General features: G+C 34.6%; 1 protein-coding gene across 8 annotated transcripts in view; it reads left to right on the forward strand.

Moving 5' to 3' along the window:
• The window catches only part of LOC120626257, a 141742-nt gene that overhangs the window by 39829 nt on the left and 83745 nt on the right, over positions 1-18168 (forward strand). For 7 of the 8 annotated variants that reach the window (XM_039893690.1, XM_039893683.1, XM_039893685.1 and 4 more), the window contains exon 2: positions 10056-10103. The exons of the other annotated variant lie outside the window; for it this stretch is intronic. In XM_039893690.1, coding sequence (XP_039749624.1) covers positions 10056-10103 — 48 coding nt within the window. The remainder of the gene's footprint in view (positions 1-10055; positions 10104-18168) is intronic. 8 annotated transcript variants of the gene reach the window in all.

The following is an 18168-nucleotide window of genomic DNA, read 5'->3' on the forward strand; positions in this document are numbered from 1 at the left end:
TAGAAGATAGGTCTGTACTTGACTGTTTTTTATTTTTTTATTTATTCGTTAAACAGCTATAGATAAGCTTATCTTTTATTGTTAACTTTTAAGACAGCAATTATACTATCAAACACAATAACTCGAACTGCCATCCTTTGAAGACTCCATGAAATCGTAGAGTCGAGTTTTTGATCTAAACATCTCGTTTTTCGTTCCTTTGCCGCCGGATGAAACTCCACGATTTTCCAATCTTCGTCTCTCCTTTCTGCGTCATGATTAAGAAATGTGAGCTGCGGATGTCAAAGGTGAATAAGGCCTGTCCTATAATTTGTTACGCTACTCCCTGGCTATACCTACTTACTACGAGACATTTCTTGCTAATAGCCATGAAATTGATTAATTCAATGACCTCTCTATACTAAGAGCCGTAAGAGCTACACTGTCGACAAGTAATAACTCATCTGTACTCTGTGTCCACGTTTGCGTAAATCTGTAACTTTATATACAGGACCAAACCTTGACGGCCGACTAACAATATATATAAAATAATATAAACAATAATATTTTTCAGTGTCTGGGTGTTTAGCTGTATATTGTAAGTATTTATGTATGCTATCATAAAAATATTCATCAGTCATCTTAGTACCCACAAGCTACGCTTACTTTGGGGCTAGATGGCGATGTTTATATTGTCGTAGTATATTTATTTATTATTATTAGACCTCAAACATGTACAAAACCATACAAAGCAAGAATTAAGCGAGGGCTACAGCACCGCTTCCAGCTGGCGTTATCAGCAGCGTTTATTTTGCGTCATCAGTTTGCGTCCTGAATACGACAAACGACAAGACTACTTCTTGCGCTTCTTGTAGTTGGACTTTCACTAGATGCTTAGGACGCAGTTTGGCCGCTGCGTTTACCGTTTATTTTGATTTTTAGCGTTGTTTAATAACTTGGCATTATTCAATATTCCTAAAATAAGCCGAAAAACGTAACAGGGTATTTAACCAGTGGGTTGGTTTCCATTTAACTTTTTGGTACTTTCTACCATGTTTTACCATCACTACCATATCAAACGATTATAGGGCATAAGTCTTTTCTCTGTAAGAAAAGGGTTTAGGGTGTGGTCTATCCCGCTGGTCAAGTGCGGTTTGGTATAGATTTTGCAATTATGTTGTCTAAGGCGTTGAGAACATAATGGGCGTTTCAGCTTTGCTCACGAAGCTTCCCTTCACTGAAAAATTAATTCATATTTAGTAGCTTACAACGCACGTATCTCCAAAAAATAGAGGTTCAATTCTCGGCGCAAGCCTAGTGCTAAGCCCACGCATATATATGACCGCTTCCATGGTGGACATTTTAACCAACACCATTATTACTTATAATGTTTTCCGGGTTGAATATAAAAATTTTGGAGCAGGAAAGAACAGGTAGATATTTAAAATTATGTTTATTTTTACATACATGTCTTTATAAAAAGATATGCCAGATTGTTTACCTTTAGTAAATTTCCCAAACTGGCAATATAAAAATGCATTCAGCCCCGTTTTCGGCTGTAATAATATTCATAGCGGAAATTACCATTGCGGTATCCGAAAAGTCGGCCAATCGTTCCATAATTAGTATGAATCATTCATTAGACTTCAGGTCGGCCAACGCATCACTAAAGCACTATTGTTTTCCGCTTCATTGCATTTCACCTCTCCGTTTATGGATTTACATGTAATGTTAGCATACCATTTTTATTATCATTGTCAGGCAAACAAATGTTCCCACAAAACAAAACTCCTATCTTACAATAGACGGGGATTTCAATACCTATTTCGTCAGTTTTTTCTGACACAATAGAGTCTTGTGCGCTATAGCTATAGGGGGGCATAGTCTACTTGCTCCCCAGTAGGCCATGCCCTCCTATACATTCATCATCAAAGCATCACCAATCTTATTAATTATTACTGTATATCTTAATTTGTATTTTTTTTTCTGTGGTAATAAAAGCATATTCATTCATTTAATGTCACACTTATAGGCGCAGGCTTTACGGATGGAGGGATCTAGAACTTGTGTAATCATCGTGCAGTTTGATGGACATATTTAATATTTACAATTATTGGTTGCCAATAGGCACACCGCACACACGTAATATTAGGTATTAGAAATTATCTAAATTTTAGCACTATTATCTGCAATGTATTGGTGATATTGCCTATGTGCGAGGCACGAGAAGTATTGAAGGATTGAAGCATTGATTTAATATGTTACTCTGGATTAAAGTATTGATGTAAATTATTGTCAACACATAAACTTTGTCATATAGAAACCTGTGTTCTTAGAAAAAGTTATTATAATTACAAGAATATTGCATCCGTATATAGAAAAGGGGGTTTGATTTTTATACTTAGAATAGAGTAAATAAATAACCATTGTTATCTGTCGACAGCGAATGATTTTACACACTTTTAATAAGCTTCACCTGTATGTTTTCTTGTATGTTTGTAACCGACTCCTTTGGATTTGATTTTAACCCTCTTCAAACGGTCTGAATTTTTATTTCCAACCATTATCTTTGGGCGATTTGTCGGCTACGGTATCGGTACATTAAAAATTGTGATGGTATTCCCCGTCAATTTTTTTAATGTGCATCGATAAGTTTTGCTCTAATAAAAAATAATAGATAAAGAAAAACTACAAAAACACTGTTATATAAAGAAACTAAACTAAAACAATTTTAAATTTGGAAAAAGTTACACAAATTTTAACAGTGAGTTAATTGCCAAAGTAATGTTCTTTTTTATTTAAATATCGACCGCAGAGCGGCGATATATCTCAGTAAGATTTAGAGGCCGCTTCACTTGTCGTCTATGGATTACGTCGAATTGCTTTTTAGAGATTACTGAATTTCACTCTGACTTGGATTGGATGGAAGATTTACAAATCAAAGATATTAAAACGAGGCTTTGTTATTCTTACGAGCATTTGAAGTACCTAAGTAGTCTTTATAGAATCAACTAAGACTTTAAGGTCATCTGTTCTGTTGAATATTTACAAATAAATATTCCTTGTCTTTTGTTTTTCTGGATATGGGTATTAATAATACTAAGTTCTGGAACAGTTATATCTGCGAAGCGTGGTTATTTGTTTTTGCATTTGATTGATTTTCCTCGTGAGGAAAAATTTACTGCTCAATTCTCAGTCGGCTATAGGCTATATAACATCAGACACACAAACACACACATACACTATCAAAAATAAAAGAAAGAATGCTTAGAAAATATAAACTAAAGGAACGGTCGGGCGGTTGGACGATGTGAAGCGGGTTGTTGGGGTTTATTGTTTCATATAGCAGACGGAAATCTATGGGAAAAATCAAAAGTCGCGGGCATCATTTAACAATATTAGTTAAGCGGATTGGGACTATCAACGATGATTTTAAACATGGGTGGGGTCGACACCATAAAGCACATACAGTTCACACAGGATCTGGGCTCGATTTAATGCGCCCGCGCACTTATGCGTGACGACGACGGCGACGCCCTGCAACTATACCTACTATAGATATACGTATCGATGTTTTGATATGCTAATTAGATCTACAGAGATAAACATCTGTGAAATAGACAACGAATAATAGTCCTGTATGCTCTGTATCATTTAAACAGAATTAAAGTGACTTTTTTATATTCATGACATGAGAACGTCGTTATTTATGTACCGATTTGAATTCTTATTTTTATTACCCCATAAAAAATTTATTAAATTAAGTTCATTAGTTTTGTTTTTGAAATCAAAATAATTGATATAATATGTCATTCAAGTAGACAAAATTGCGTATTTTTATAATTATTACGAATTGTACCTTGGATATGTGATCTGTGTTTGTACAATAGGTATATACATAAAATGAATTCCTTTTCATTCTATGAAGTCCTATTATTGTATCTTTTATATCCATACTTTTAAAAAGTAATTTAATATTGATTGTATACCTCTTTGTTCTTTGACCGGAAATTTATCTTATTCAATCGCTTGATTCTTTGATCTTCTTATTGGAGCCGTAATTTTTATCTCGTTAAATGAATTTATGTGAAGAATTTTTACAATAGACATAAAATGTTCTAATGATATTTTTTATAAACTATCACAATGCTTTTGTCTAGAGAGCAGATATTGAGTAACCGACCAATCCATGGGGGTATATGGCATTAAGGAAACGAGTATTTCCACATCTTTAATTTTTAGACCTTTGTAAACTTAAAGATAATATAATATTCGTTAATAACTATATATAAGAATTTAACTATATATGAGAATATTATTGAGAACTCTCGCGTATGCAAGTTTCCTCACGATGTTTTCTTTCACCGTTGATGTAAGTGATATTTTAGTTGCTTAAAACGTACATTACTTTTAAGTGTTAGATATACGTGCTGCGATTCGCACTCGCTCGTGAAAGTCGAAGTCCTACAGTCCTACCCACTGGGCTAACTTAGTATATTAGTAGTTAGTTAATATTAGTATAACTAACCTAAAAATATATAGTATGAATTTCGTGCTTTTTTGTATATTTTAGTTTATTTAATAAATTTATCCTCTCATTATTATCATCAACACATTAGCATAAGATTTAACACGCCTTTGAGGACATTAAGGAAACCATCAAGAATGCAGGTTAAATGAAATTAGTCATCAGTATAATTTATTATTTGTGATATCTAATCTTTAAGACTTACAGCTTTCAGTTTTGTTCTCGTTATCTTAACTACATTATGTACCCAATTATTTTCGTCAATGACATTCAGCTAATTCGGATCCAAGAGACGACGGGGCCCGAGCCAATTGGCAAGTTCGGCATCATGGACTATTCAATTCGTTCAAAAATAAATGAAGGATGGGACCTCATGTCTAATGTTTATCCCTCAGTATAAACAGAGCCGTCTCGATTGTGTAATGGTTAGCTACTCGTTGATGACTACGGATTACGAGGTCTTAGATTCGGTTTCGGGTCGGTGAAAACTGCTGGGTATCGGGTTTATTTATCAAATACCAGACCGGAGTTTGGAAATTATCGTTGCCCATACTTGTACCCTGGAATGCACTTCAAGTCGATCGGCCCGGAACAGCCTTTTATAAAAAAAGACTACACCCAGTAGTTGTGTTTGTATTTTCTGTGACTACTACCACAGAAAATACAAATGGTTCTCTGGCGCTAATCCCAAGTGATTATTAACGCATTGAAATAACTTTTTAAAATCAAATTCAATAAAACTAAAAATTACTGAAATTTAAAAAAAAAAAAATTTTTCGGGCAATAATATAATCAAAACAAAACAATTCATCATTGGACACTAATTTTATTATGTGTTACATTTGCACAGAAAAATTCTAAACGGAGACTAAAATCATCAGTTGCACCGACGCGAGGGGAGTTAAACTTCATTCTGTGTTAAAATTGCACGCACAATTTTAATATGGAGACCTACTTCATTCAATGTTATATCTGTGCACACAACTTCCTAATAAGGAGATCAACATCATAATGTGCTACATAGAAGCGCGCAGCTTTTTCATCTGAAATATTCACTCTCATCTATTATTTATATTACTATTCATAATGCGTCAGAAAAATACATCAAAAAATTAGAAGAAGAAGAAACACTTTATTGCACGTATAACATACAGGAAAAGAAACAGTAAGGAGTATACAGTACACAATGTAGACATGCAAAGGCGGCCTTATTGCTGCAAGCAATCTCCTACTGGCAACCTTTGTAGATACAGCAATTAGAATATAATATCACACCTAAAACGTTTACACCTAAAATTTTTTGGTATAATGGCACAAAAGCGGTGGGTACAACTTCGACTTCACTTTACGCACTTCTTTAGCACGCACCTCTAAGTTATGTGCGTTTTTCAAGCAATTAAAATATAAGTTGCTTCAACGGTGAAGGAAAACATCGTGATGAAACCTGCATGCCTAAGATTTCTACATAATGTTCTCAAAGGTTTGATGGCCGATTGGCGTAGTTGCAGCGACCCTGCTTTCTGAGCCCAAGGCCGTGGGTTCGATTCCCACTACTGGAAAATGTTTGTGTGATGAACATGAATGTTTTTCAATGTCTGGGTGTTTATATGTATATTCTAAGTATTTAAGTATATTATTCATAAAAATGTTCATCAATCATCTTAGTACCCATAACACAAGCTATGCTTACTTTGGGGCTAGATGGCGATGTGTGTAGTATATTTATTTATTTTATTTTAAAGGTGTGTGGAGTCCACTATTCTGCACTAGGTCAGCATGGTGGACTACGGCCTTACCCCTTCTCATTGTGGGAGGAGACCCGTGCTCTGTAGTCGGCTGGTATTTGGTGGTTATGATGATGAAAATGATGATGATGATGCACTGGACAGAATAATCAATTATTCTTATTCTACATTTTTTGCTTGTGTATCTTATGAATGAAATAAAGATTGTCGGAAACTTCTATTCAAGTTTTATGCTGTAAGTTTAAGTTTAGTGTTATGTAAATAAAATTATAATACCACAATTATGGATAACCTCGGTAATGGTATTTACTTGAATTATTCATAAAATAACGCTAATGCCACTTTATACCTACCAATCATCGGTAATTATGAATTATTAATGTCAAGCCTCCATTAAAGCGTAAGTTATCAAAGAGTAAAATTATATTGAGGATACGCTTACAAGTCTAAAACAACACCGTTTTCATTCATCTATACTTCTGTACTAATATTATTAATCTGAAGTGTTTGTTGAGATTAACGCGCTAATCTCAAGAACTTCATGTTGGAATTGGAAAAATGATTTTGTGTTGAATGTTCCATATATTGAGGAACGCTATAATGTATACAACATTTCGCTACTACCAATAAAATAATTAAATTAATGAAAAATGTTGCAAAAACGGTAAAAAATATACCTTTGTAATGCGTAAATGGTTAAAGTTACGCCAAAACAATCTATGAATTTGAAAATTTACGGAATGGTTCCTCAAGGCAGTCTTCTCGACTTTTTCTTGATACACTAAACAAAAAAGTACGGTAATTTTTTTTACCTGAGCAATTTTTTTGGCAACTTGGCAAAAAAAACAGTATTATTTTCAAAATTTCTTCTTTTTAAATAATAAAATATACTTTAAAAAATACAAATTTCCGTACATACTCTAAAGTTAATTATTCGTATATCGAAAAAACAAATGGTTCTGGTACCACCACACCTTAACCACATCTTAGCACTTACAGAACGTTATAAAGGTGCCAGGCTATTATCACAAAACTGTTTGATTATTCGGACCGTGTACCGGCTTTCTCCGCAATTATTCAGCTGGTGTGTTAATTCAATATTTGTTCACCGAGTTAAGAGTGATGTGCGGGGCAACTGACCTACATCCTTCACCTTCACAGAACACAGTTTCCTTATTTTAGCCCGCCTGTTATTTAACGTAGTTAGTACGCGTTTTGAATTTTTTTAAATCGTTCGTAATCTTAAGAGTTCTTGAAACTGATTGACCTGAAGAGTTGTTTAAATTGATGTGTTTCAGTGTCTGGTTGTTTATCTGTATATTAAAAGGATTTATATATGTTATTCATAAAAATATTCAGAAAGTAAGATAACCTTGTGTTATGAGTACTAAGGTGACTGATCTTAGTACCCGTAACACAAGCTACGCTTACTTTGCGGCTAGATGGCGATGTGTGTATTTATTATTTACTAGCGGACCCTCGCGACTACGTCCGCGTATTAGTCAATCGAGCAGCTAGAATAGATCTGTTGCTAACATCATAATCATAGTTGCTAGCTATGTATATACTATTATTTTACGTAGTATACTGAGTTAGTAAGTTGTCATTATTTTAGTTGAGACATACATACATACATCCATCCTCACAAACTTTCGCATTTATAATGTTAGTAGGATGGTACGCATGCATTCGATCGTTGTCCCATATGCCTTGCGACTTGCTGTTATCTGTGAAGAGTCCTTTATCTCCGACAAAATTTATGAGCTCCTTATTAAAATAAGACAATACGTGGTTGATAGTATACACTTTCAAATAAAAAAGTTAAGTTTTCTAAATGTACTATGCAAAGCAGAAACAACCTTTTATTCCCACCTCTGCACGGCTAGTTAAGGCAGCACTGTTTGCACGGGTATTAGAAATTTTTCTCTCCGGGGAAAGGATACAATTCTTCTTCAATCTTCTCACATAGCTTTAACACTCTCTGAGCATGCACTGCTCTGAGTGTGGATATATACCAAATTATATTTCGATGCAGGCATGTAGTCAGCTTCCATCTGCGGTATTTCCACTTAATATCAATACGGGATTTTTCAAGGACCAAAAAATATATATTTTTTTAATCGGCAATCTACTTACTTAATGTTTATTTTATCATTATTTTGAGACAACTATAACCTTAAATAAACTAAACTATTTAAAACTGAATATAATCTAAAACGTTCTCGAAACCACCGCAGCGAGGCACAGTTTGCCCCTTTGCCCCTTTGGATGGCCAAACTAATCGGCAATTAAAGTTTTTTCGTTAATTATAATTTTTCACTAGGTATTAATATCTATCATAGGTTGATTACTGACATATAATAATGCCATATCAGACTTGGGCTTCTGCAGGATGCTTTGGGAACTCCCATAGCCTTACTCTTTAAGTAATGTATTTATCACAATAATTTTACAATTGTGTAAAAAAAAAATCTAAGTAACACGAGGGAAGTGCTTTTATACATATATTCACTTAAGTCAGTGCCTATATTTGAATAAAAAAGTTTTAAGTTAGAGTTTTAAAATTCGAATGTCGCTTGCATTGAACAGAAAGTCAACCACACTGGACGCGCTGAATAAATGTGACCGCTATTGTAGCTGTCACCTGCAAGTGCTGCGGAATGCTTTGCCAATTCCGCAAATTCGTTGAATTGGCAAAGCATTCCGGCCGCGATAGTCAGGGAGATGCGAGCTCGAATTGCATCCCAATTTGGCGGTTATGCAATTTTGATATGAGATTTTATTGAACGAAACGTATAATTAAGAGAAACGACGGTAAATTTTTCAGCAGTGCTCACTGGTGCATTATAAACCTTTTAAAATATTGCTACCAGTGAGTGAGATGTCTGGAGAAAAAACCAGACTAATTTCAGGTAGCTTATTACAAAAAATATTAATATTGCAGCCCCGTGTCGGTCTATAATCTTAAAATGTATATGTGAATACAAGATGCCTGTTCACTGTTGATTTTAAGAACACAGTAATATGGGTACTTATTGAGGAAGACGGACGGGCATTGCAGAACTTTCTTTTAATGTAATAAAAAAAAAGTTGGGTCTGGAAATCGACCTAGGGCCCTAATTATCCGTAGTCTTACACGCTTACCATTAGATCCACGTGGCTTGTATTCGTTTTAAGTGTTGAAAGTTATTTGATGACTAAATTAGGTTTTAGTAGTAGCGATTGGTATGAAGGAAAGAATGTTGTGCATTTGCATCTCCTGCATAAACTTAGAATGCGCCTATCTTTAATTATACGTGGATTAAACATGACCTACCTTATCCATTTTTGAATTTCTCCCTGGATCGTTATTTAGACCATATTTTGGAATAGAAGTTTTGTAGTCTTGTTTTATATCATTCTGTGGTGTGCAGTAGTATTCATATACATACATGATGCATATGTATGAATAAAATTTATAATTATTTGTAATTATTCTTGAATTACAACAACAACAATTTAATTTAAGCCCAATTTAGCCTCAGTTGTCGAAACATTTTACTTTTTTTTTTATATTGATGGTAGTTTAAAATTTTATTTTTGATGGGGTCCACATGTGGCCTCATTAAGTGCATCACCTTCCGAATAAATAGCAAATAACCGTCCTGCAGTCGGATAAAAATAGCAAGTTTGTCGGCGGTGAAATTGAATTTAGCAGCTCCACTCATTATGAGAGTCTGCTAAAATCGTATGTTCACTAGGAGTGCAAATATCTTCAAGAAGTTACAGATAGCGAATAATTTCATTGACATTGTGGTTTCCAGAGACCGTGATGATTGCACCGACGTTCAAGGCGCGCTCGACCTCACCAGGTAACAGTGTGTCAGTGTACCACACTTGTGTTTTCCTCCCCGTGACCGCCATAATTTTGTTGTTACCATTCATGTGCTTGACTGTATATATTTTTTGTAGAAACATTAAACACTGGTTGGTCTCCATCGCTCCATCATTGCGCTCCATCTCGCGAGACGAAAAGGCATCTTACAACTCAATATTGCAGTTTGCGCTACTTCATTTTTTAAAAATTACGCGGTTTTCCCGGGCTACAAAATATCTAGCATCCTATCAAGGACGCAAGGTGGCTGTAAAAGAAGTAAAACGGCGCATATGTAACGAAGGGTATTTTCCTAAAACCCTCAGTGGTTTCCTGGATGCTTTAAAGGATAAAAAGTATACAAAGCCAATATGATGAACGCTTAATTTCATGAAAATCGGTGCAACAGTTGACCGAGCAAAAATCATACACAGTTTCACAATTTTATTATTAGTTTAGAAATATAGATTTTGAGCGACGCTGAAACAACCTTGATCGAATAAAACTTTTGTTCGTGAAAATTTAGTAGCTAAGTAGCAACAAAAACACTGACTAGGAATTATAGGAAGACCAATTGCTACTCTAAGATTTATTATTTGTAGAAAAAGATTGATACTTATAAGAATAAATTCCACAAAATAAGAGACAGTAAGATTACTTTTCTTTATGTTTCGTACTTCTGCTTCGCTAGTAGGTAAATCTGTACAGTTCAAAGTCCTTTGCTTCTGCAGATTAGGTATACTCGTGGCAAAATAAGATTTATATTTTAATCCTTTTCAATAAACTCCAGCAAAGTAGCGACCGCATCTTTCTATCAAACGTTAGAGTAGATTTCGTCCATTACAATTCATTAAAATGGTAGCATTTTATAAATTACACAATTTGATAAGTAATATAGTACGTACGACCACACAGAATTTGTGTTTCCAAATATGTGTGTGATTTCCTTTTATCGAGATAAAGTTCTGAAACTGAAAAAGCTTCCTTAAAATTAGATTAACCCGTGATGGCCGTGCTATTAAGGAATCTAGATTCTTCATTCGCAACTTATAAAGCCCCCTTTGCTAGATACGAGCATACCCAGTCATAGAAATGAGTGATAATAAGTAGTGCATAGGCCCACCACGCTTTATTTTGAAGCAAACATTATCTGTGGATATGTAATGTTTGTATGTAATATATGTAAAGAAACGCTAAATTTGCCACGATGAATTGTTGTAAACATATTATTTTCTGGTAGGAAATGAAAATGTCAAGTTACGTGCGAATAACAAAGAATGATAAAATACATTAGCATGAGAATGGTATTAGCCTTGAAATTGCGTGTTTGTACCAACACTATGTCAATCCCTCAAAGGAGACGAAATATCCTATATTTTAAATATATAGGTAGTATTAAAAAGTAAATAATCATCTATTACGCACCACTCGCTTATCTGCTCTTACTCGTAATTCGTATCTTTGTTTGACCGAATAAGACAAGTATGAAATATCTTTTTAAAAAAGCTTTTATTGGTTTCTGACAACAAAAGAATTAAGACGTTAAATCAAACTATATACGTTAACAAGCTTAAATTTTACCATAGTGCTGGAGTCTCTGTCAGTTGCATTAAATATCGGGGTTACTTCGATTCCAATGGCCTTCTTAATGTTTTGGTGTTATTTGTCTTTCTGTATTTGAAATGTTCTCTCCATTTCATAGAATAGGGTGACCTAACGTAGAACACCTTTTTTTATAAAATTAGCAACCCGTTCGGAAAGTTTTGGAGTGTCTATTCAGTTTTGTTTGCATTCTAATAAGTGATACCGTGATCTACTAATTCAAACTAATGAATGTTTGCATGTTTGAGAGTTGGTTTTAAACTTGTGAAGTGCTTTAACTCATTAACATTATGTTCCACATTTTTTATCTGATTTGTATAATCAACAATTAGTTGATTTTTTCTTTACAACATCACTGTTTATGTGCCTCATAATCGAACACTCGATTTCACACTGTAATGTATGTACCCTCACCTACGGCTCGGCTTCAACGTATCGAGTTGAACATCTCAGATGAAGTGGCTTAACTAGTACAATAATAATAGATAGTACTATTATTGTACTATTGATCTATTTTATCAATTCTATCTAAAGACGCAAATAGATTCTTATGATGTTATAGGAAAGGCATTTACAGTACCTACCTACTGAGCACAGGTGATATTCTATATAGGTCTTTGAATGATAACCTAACGTAACGTAAGATAAACGTTGAATTGGATATTCAAATGCTATTTCTTTAATCACATGCCTCACGTCATGAAATATACATATCTGGTCAGGACCTGTAGTGTTCTACGAGTCATACAATTTTTATGAACTCGCTCACACTACAAACTCAAAACTGAAAATACTGATGCAGATCAGAAAATACGACGAACTAAACCTAAAAATACTGATGCCGATTTTGTGTTTGTATGCCACGCACAATCTGCATAAACTATGACCTACATGTTCCGCGCGTCCGGTGACCAACCAAAAAGGCCCTGATGATTTGACATAATAGACAGTAAATTAATCGACCTCAGACTGTCGTTGTCCCTTTGCTGTGCACTGGCCCTCCTTCAGAATTATTAAGCTATTGACGTCGAATGTGGTTTGGCTGGCTATGAGGATGAAATGTTACTGAAAATAACGTGGGTCGACGGCTTAAGATATTTTAAGAGGGATGTAGATTAGCAACTTCAATTTCTTAATATCGGGCAGGTATTGAGAATTTTAAGTAAGTAGGCTTTCTCTGTTATCAGTGTTTGTTTATAGGACCACCGGTCCAGGAGGCTGAATTTAAAAACCGGGAAGAAGTCGACAGAAAAGTCATCATTGTAATCATCAATTTTGGCCTCGAAGTTGAAATCCTAAAATCGCAATCGATTACAGTCTTGATTCGTAATTAAACCCGCATATTTTTAATATGGATATTATAGTAAACTTAATAATAATACAATTTTTCAGAAGTAACCTACATGCCTATCAGAATACGGTAGCAATGATAACTCGAAAGGTCATAAAATGGGGGCCCATAAAGAGGGCATTAGCATTTCTTCGTGTTATTACTGACTTTTACGATACGGCTCCCGCCTAGTAGATGGGCAAATCGAATGGAAACGAATTTATCAGGAACATTTCAGGCACATAATATAGAACTTTCATAGTGACCATGTAATTTAATACATAAACTTTAATTTAATGCTGAGTTTTATGCCAGATTCTTTTCAGCAGAATCTGTCAGACCTACGCGCGACGTGACGTTTTAAAAGTTTCACCACTTGAATAAATGAATTTTTAATTTTTAGGTACCATAGTTTGACTGTAAATAAGGCTGTAGGATTGATTATTGGATCGTGCCCAAATTATTTTTGGTGTCCATTTTTTTTTCTGACTAAAATTCTGTGCCTCACAAAGCACGTTAAGCCATCAGTTTTCGTTGTTGCCGCCAAAAAATTATAGTCACTAAAGACCACCTACTTATATTGGACCAGCGGTGAGTCTCTCAGCTGCTCTATGAGAAATAACTCTTGTTCCCAGCCTCGAGTATTAATAATGATATCTCGTTATCATCAATAAAAAATAAGTAATTTTTGAAGCCCGATAAAAGTCAATTATAAGTTAACTCAATGCCAATACATGAAGTATGTATTTCTCTATTCTTTGTATTTCAAATCTTTTATATAAAAAGTACACCAAAAACGAGACATTCATTCGTTTATTTCGCGGAGTCTTCATATAAGTAATGAGAAGTTAAAATACTGAAGACAGTTATCTAACTTTAGGTATACAGGAAGATGAGAAAGACGTTTCCTTATACATGACAGAAACAAAGTTGAAATTGCTGCTTTCCATACTTTAATAATGCAAGTCACGTACATTCGCATATTAAAAGTAACGATCAAGTTTAAGCTGTATCGTTATGATAGTATAACGCTCGCGGGTGGCCTTTCTAAGGTTGAGGTCTTGAAACAAGCGGAAAATAATGAGGGGAAGGTGAAAAACATGTGAAGTAATTTTGAACCTTTGGAATCTAAAGCATCATAGTAGTAAGTAAGTCAATAATCTCTATGTATTGAACAGTAATTGCAATACGAAATATATTAACCAGAAATTAATTTCTGTGGTTTTCTATCAATCTTTCTTTCAATCGATCTTTCAAAAGTAAAGACAGCTTGATCTAAATTACCCAAACTTTGAATTTTATTACTGTACAAATCAGTTAGACTGTGAAACAAACAATGGTACCTACTCCTAACTTAGTTCTCTCCATCGCCTGCTGTGTGATTCTGAGCCTCCTTATAAGATCCATAGTCAGCAACCACGTATCGGAGCTATAATTCATCACAGTGGTAATTTATTATAAGATTTAATTTTGACATTTTAGTTTGTATTTAAATTCGTTAAAGTGATATGTACCTACAATAAATAAAAGCGTAGATATAAAGATGACATCAAAGAGGGAGCCGCTAGACAAAACCAGAACACGGAATATTTTCAAGACCCCTTTATCTTGCAGTCGACGCCCATTAGTTAAGTCGTCGACGAAAAAGTTACTCAAACATAAAGTATGGTACAACAATCCTCGTAATCCGCACTCGCTTATTTCGTAGCTCCCAGCTTTTAGCGCTATTCAAGCAAATATTACGTCATGTGATAACGTTGTACCTGCACTTCCTCCTACCGAGGCTAAGTCAATATACGTAGCGGATAATATTGTAGCTCGTTTGAAAATTTTGTTAGGTGCCTCGTGAATTTTCGTTTGAAATAAAGATTGAACTGACCTTTTGTGTCTATGGAATTTTAGTTTTTTTTTATAATATTAGATTGATATTGCGCTTTTCATCAAGCTGCCTGATAGTAAGTAATAATGTAGGTGTGTGGTTTAGACGCGCTGGCTTATTCACTTTGTCTTGAAAGTACTGAAGTTACACGTATTCGGGAACAAAAATGCCGGAAAAGTGGATGTACACATAAGGATGTTACCATTTACGACGTTTTTGAACTGACATTTTACTGTCGTTATACCAACTCGTTAGATAACTCGTGAAGTATATTAGATTGAAATAAATTTCAAACTGAACTTTTGCTATTGTTATACCCGAATAACAAATTTTAAAATATTTCGGCAATATTATTTCTCGACACTGAAGAAACTATTGTTATCATTTGATTTGATGAACTGTGACAGTAAGTCTTATCAAATAATAACGCTCCGTTTCATGTAAATAAAATCAAATAGTTAATATAAATATTTCTATTGCAATTTTAGTTAGCTTGTTAATTTTAGAATACCAATGCTATATTGCAAACATAACCAAAAACTACTATGACGGACTGTGAATATTTAGACTTATACTCAAAGTTTAAAACGGTTCACATCGCTGTCGTAACATCAACGTGGTAAATATTACAAAATGATGTTTAACTACTGTATTATTTATTCTATTGTATTGACATAATAAGTAGGTATCCGTCACTTCTGAATAGTATAATGTGGCCTTCAAACAACTTGTTAGATATAAAGATCTTAGACACATGTTCACAATAATTAATAGTCGCTCAGCCTTAATTAATCTAAATAATTCAAAATACCCATCTTCGAATTAAAAATACGCCATATAGGTTTGTAGTGCATTGTTAAATAGGTGATTCAGATACTTAGGTACTACTAATTGTTAACACTTTGACCACTTATGGCCTTTTAATAAATCATACCTATAGATTTTCCTTTTTCTGAAATTAGCAATTAAACATTTAAATGAAAACATCTTATAACTTATCTTCGTCATTCATCGTTTATTAGGTAGGGGATAGTTGTCATCATGACAAACATTGGTCGTCCACAGCTGGAGGTCTTTTGTAAAGAGTCCCAAATTCTACGGTCGTCTGCCGTGTATCCAGCTCTCTGCTAGAGCGTTGGATGCCGTCTGTCCATCTAGTTAAAAGTCTAACAACGCTGCGTTTATCGCTACAAAGTTGCCATTCCAGCACCTTAGAATTCTAATGTATGTTCACTTCAGCTTCGAGAAAAGTGTAGCTACGTCAGTCTCTTTTTCGGATCTCCTTGTTCCTGATTTTAGCGCGTCGACATACTAAGAGCTCAGCTCTCTCAAGAGAGTATAATATATATATTGTTTAATTACTCGTACCTGTTGAACATTGACACGGTTTTAAATTTTATAGTTCCGACGTTAATGTAGATGTTCAATATCACACGGGTCGTAAAATCGCAGCGGGGTCGTAAACTCGGCTTCATTTCAAGGATTCTTGGCTGTCGGAAATACTCACGTTTACTTAGAATTGTTGTTTCTTTGATATTTCTTAGTAGTAAGATGCCATCTCCGTGACGTAGATGATATTACTTTTATGCTATACAAGGCCTGCATTCTTCATCCGCTTTCGTTTTTTTACGAATTCCGTGGGTTTGTTTTCCTGGGATTGTTATTCTCCTAACTCTATTCCAAAGATCATGTTGTTTGGTTTCTAAGTTATGTCGTAGAAGTACACACACTTTCGTATTTATAGCAGGACTAGCGGATTAAACACATTGAATTCCATGTAATTTAATTTTTTTTTTTCACATTATACTTTATCTTGGTCCCTCACAAGAACAAACCTGCTAGCAAAATATGTAAAGCAGCAAGATAAACATAAAAATCAAGACAAAATCAACTTAGAAAAATAAGAAAACGGAAAAGAAGTGGCGAACCGACGTTGCGCAGAACCACTAGTCAGAGGACAGTATGAAAGTCTCTGTACGAGGCCTATGTCGAAGAAAAGTTGATGCAAAGTCAGAATAAAGGCTCTGATTATACATTATCCTATACCGCCTTAATACGTAACACTATACGACTTTTTATTTATGTTCTCTGCGCACGTAGTGCTTCGACACCGAAGTATACTCAGGAGATGTTCATTTCACAGCGCACAATTGCTAACGGCTTAGCTGTTGTACATTAAATAATAATTCGACCGCTGAAAGAACATTGTCCTCCTAAATAACCTGTCGTCTGTCAGGTAATAGTATAAAACAATAAAAAACAGTTGACATAACCTTTTATCAATACCTACGAGTATATGAATATGAATTAAATCATCATCAATCAATCATTTTCCTATTATTTTAGTCGTAGGGAGTCGCTTGAAATCCCCACAAATATGACCTCAAGGTTATGGCGTTTTTCATTTTATATTTTGTTTTATAAACATTTTTCAAATATTCGATAGAAGCAGGCGTACTTTGCGGATATCCATGATATATTATGAAAATTAAGCTTAATGTGCTATACTCCGCGAAAAACAGGCTAATCTGTATGGGGTAATTTATAATTTCTTCAATCTTTAAGCATCTCAAGGAGATTTTGACTTTACAATGAATAATTGTAAAGTCAACATCTCCTGAGGATGCTCCGGTTTCGGGGCGAAACGTGCGTAGAGGGTACATTGCCGAAGATGTGTTTGACGTGAAGTATAAGGATTGAAAAAAATATAAATCACACCATACAGATTACTCCTGCTTTTCGCGGAGCATAGCAAATTAAGCTTAATTTTAATAAAACATTAAAATTGACCGCAAATTCGTAGGTACTTTCCAGAGGGTGTTCAATGAAACTTTCCGAACTGGTTATGAGAATTTAAGCAGAAAACCCCAATAACTAAAAAATATTTGTTACTGTAAGGACATCGAACACAGCACTTCATGATCCCTAGAAAACATTTCCTCGCTGATGCTCCTCAGTACCCTATACCCGGTCTCCGTTATGTTCCTCGTAATTGTATTCTGATCTGTCTTTTTAAAATATAGAACTCAAACCCACCGCGCTACTGCATTGCGGGTAAGCCGGCTAGAAGTCATACAGTCCATTGACTGTTAATTAATGAAGTTCATATTCTATATATCTTGAGAAATTAGATAGTTGCGCTTACTCCTCGAGGTGCTACCTCGTCGTACCACTGAGTCCTGATGATGCTCTACTTATCTTCCCTTTAGATGTAACTCTATAACATTATACGATAAGATATTATAGAGTTAT

This window comes from Pararge aegeria, chromosome 9 (genome assembly GCF_905163445.1).
Source record: "Pararge aegeria chromosome 9, ilParAegt1.1, whole genome shotgun sequence".
Classification (NCBI taxonomy): domain Eukaryota; kingdom Metazoa; phylum Arthropoda; class Insecta; order Lepidoptera; family Nymphalidae; genus Pararge; species Pararge aegeria.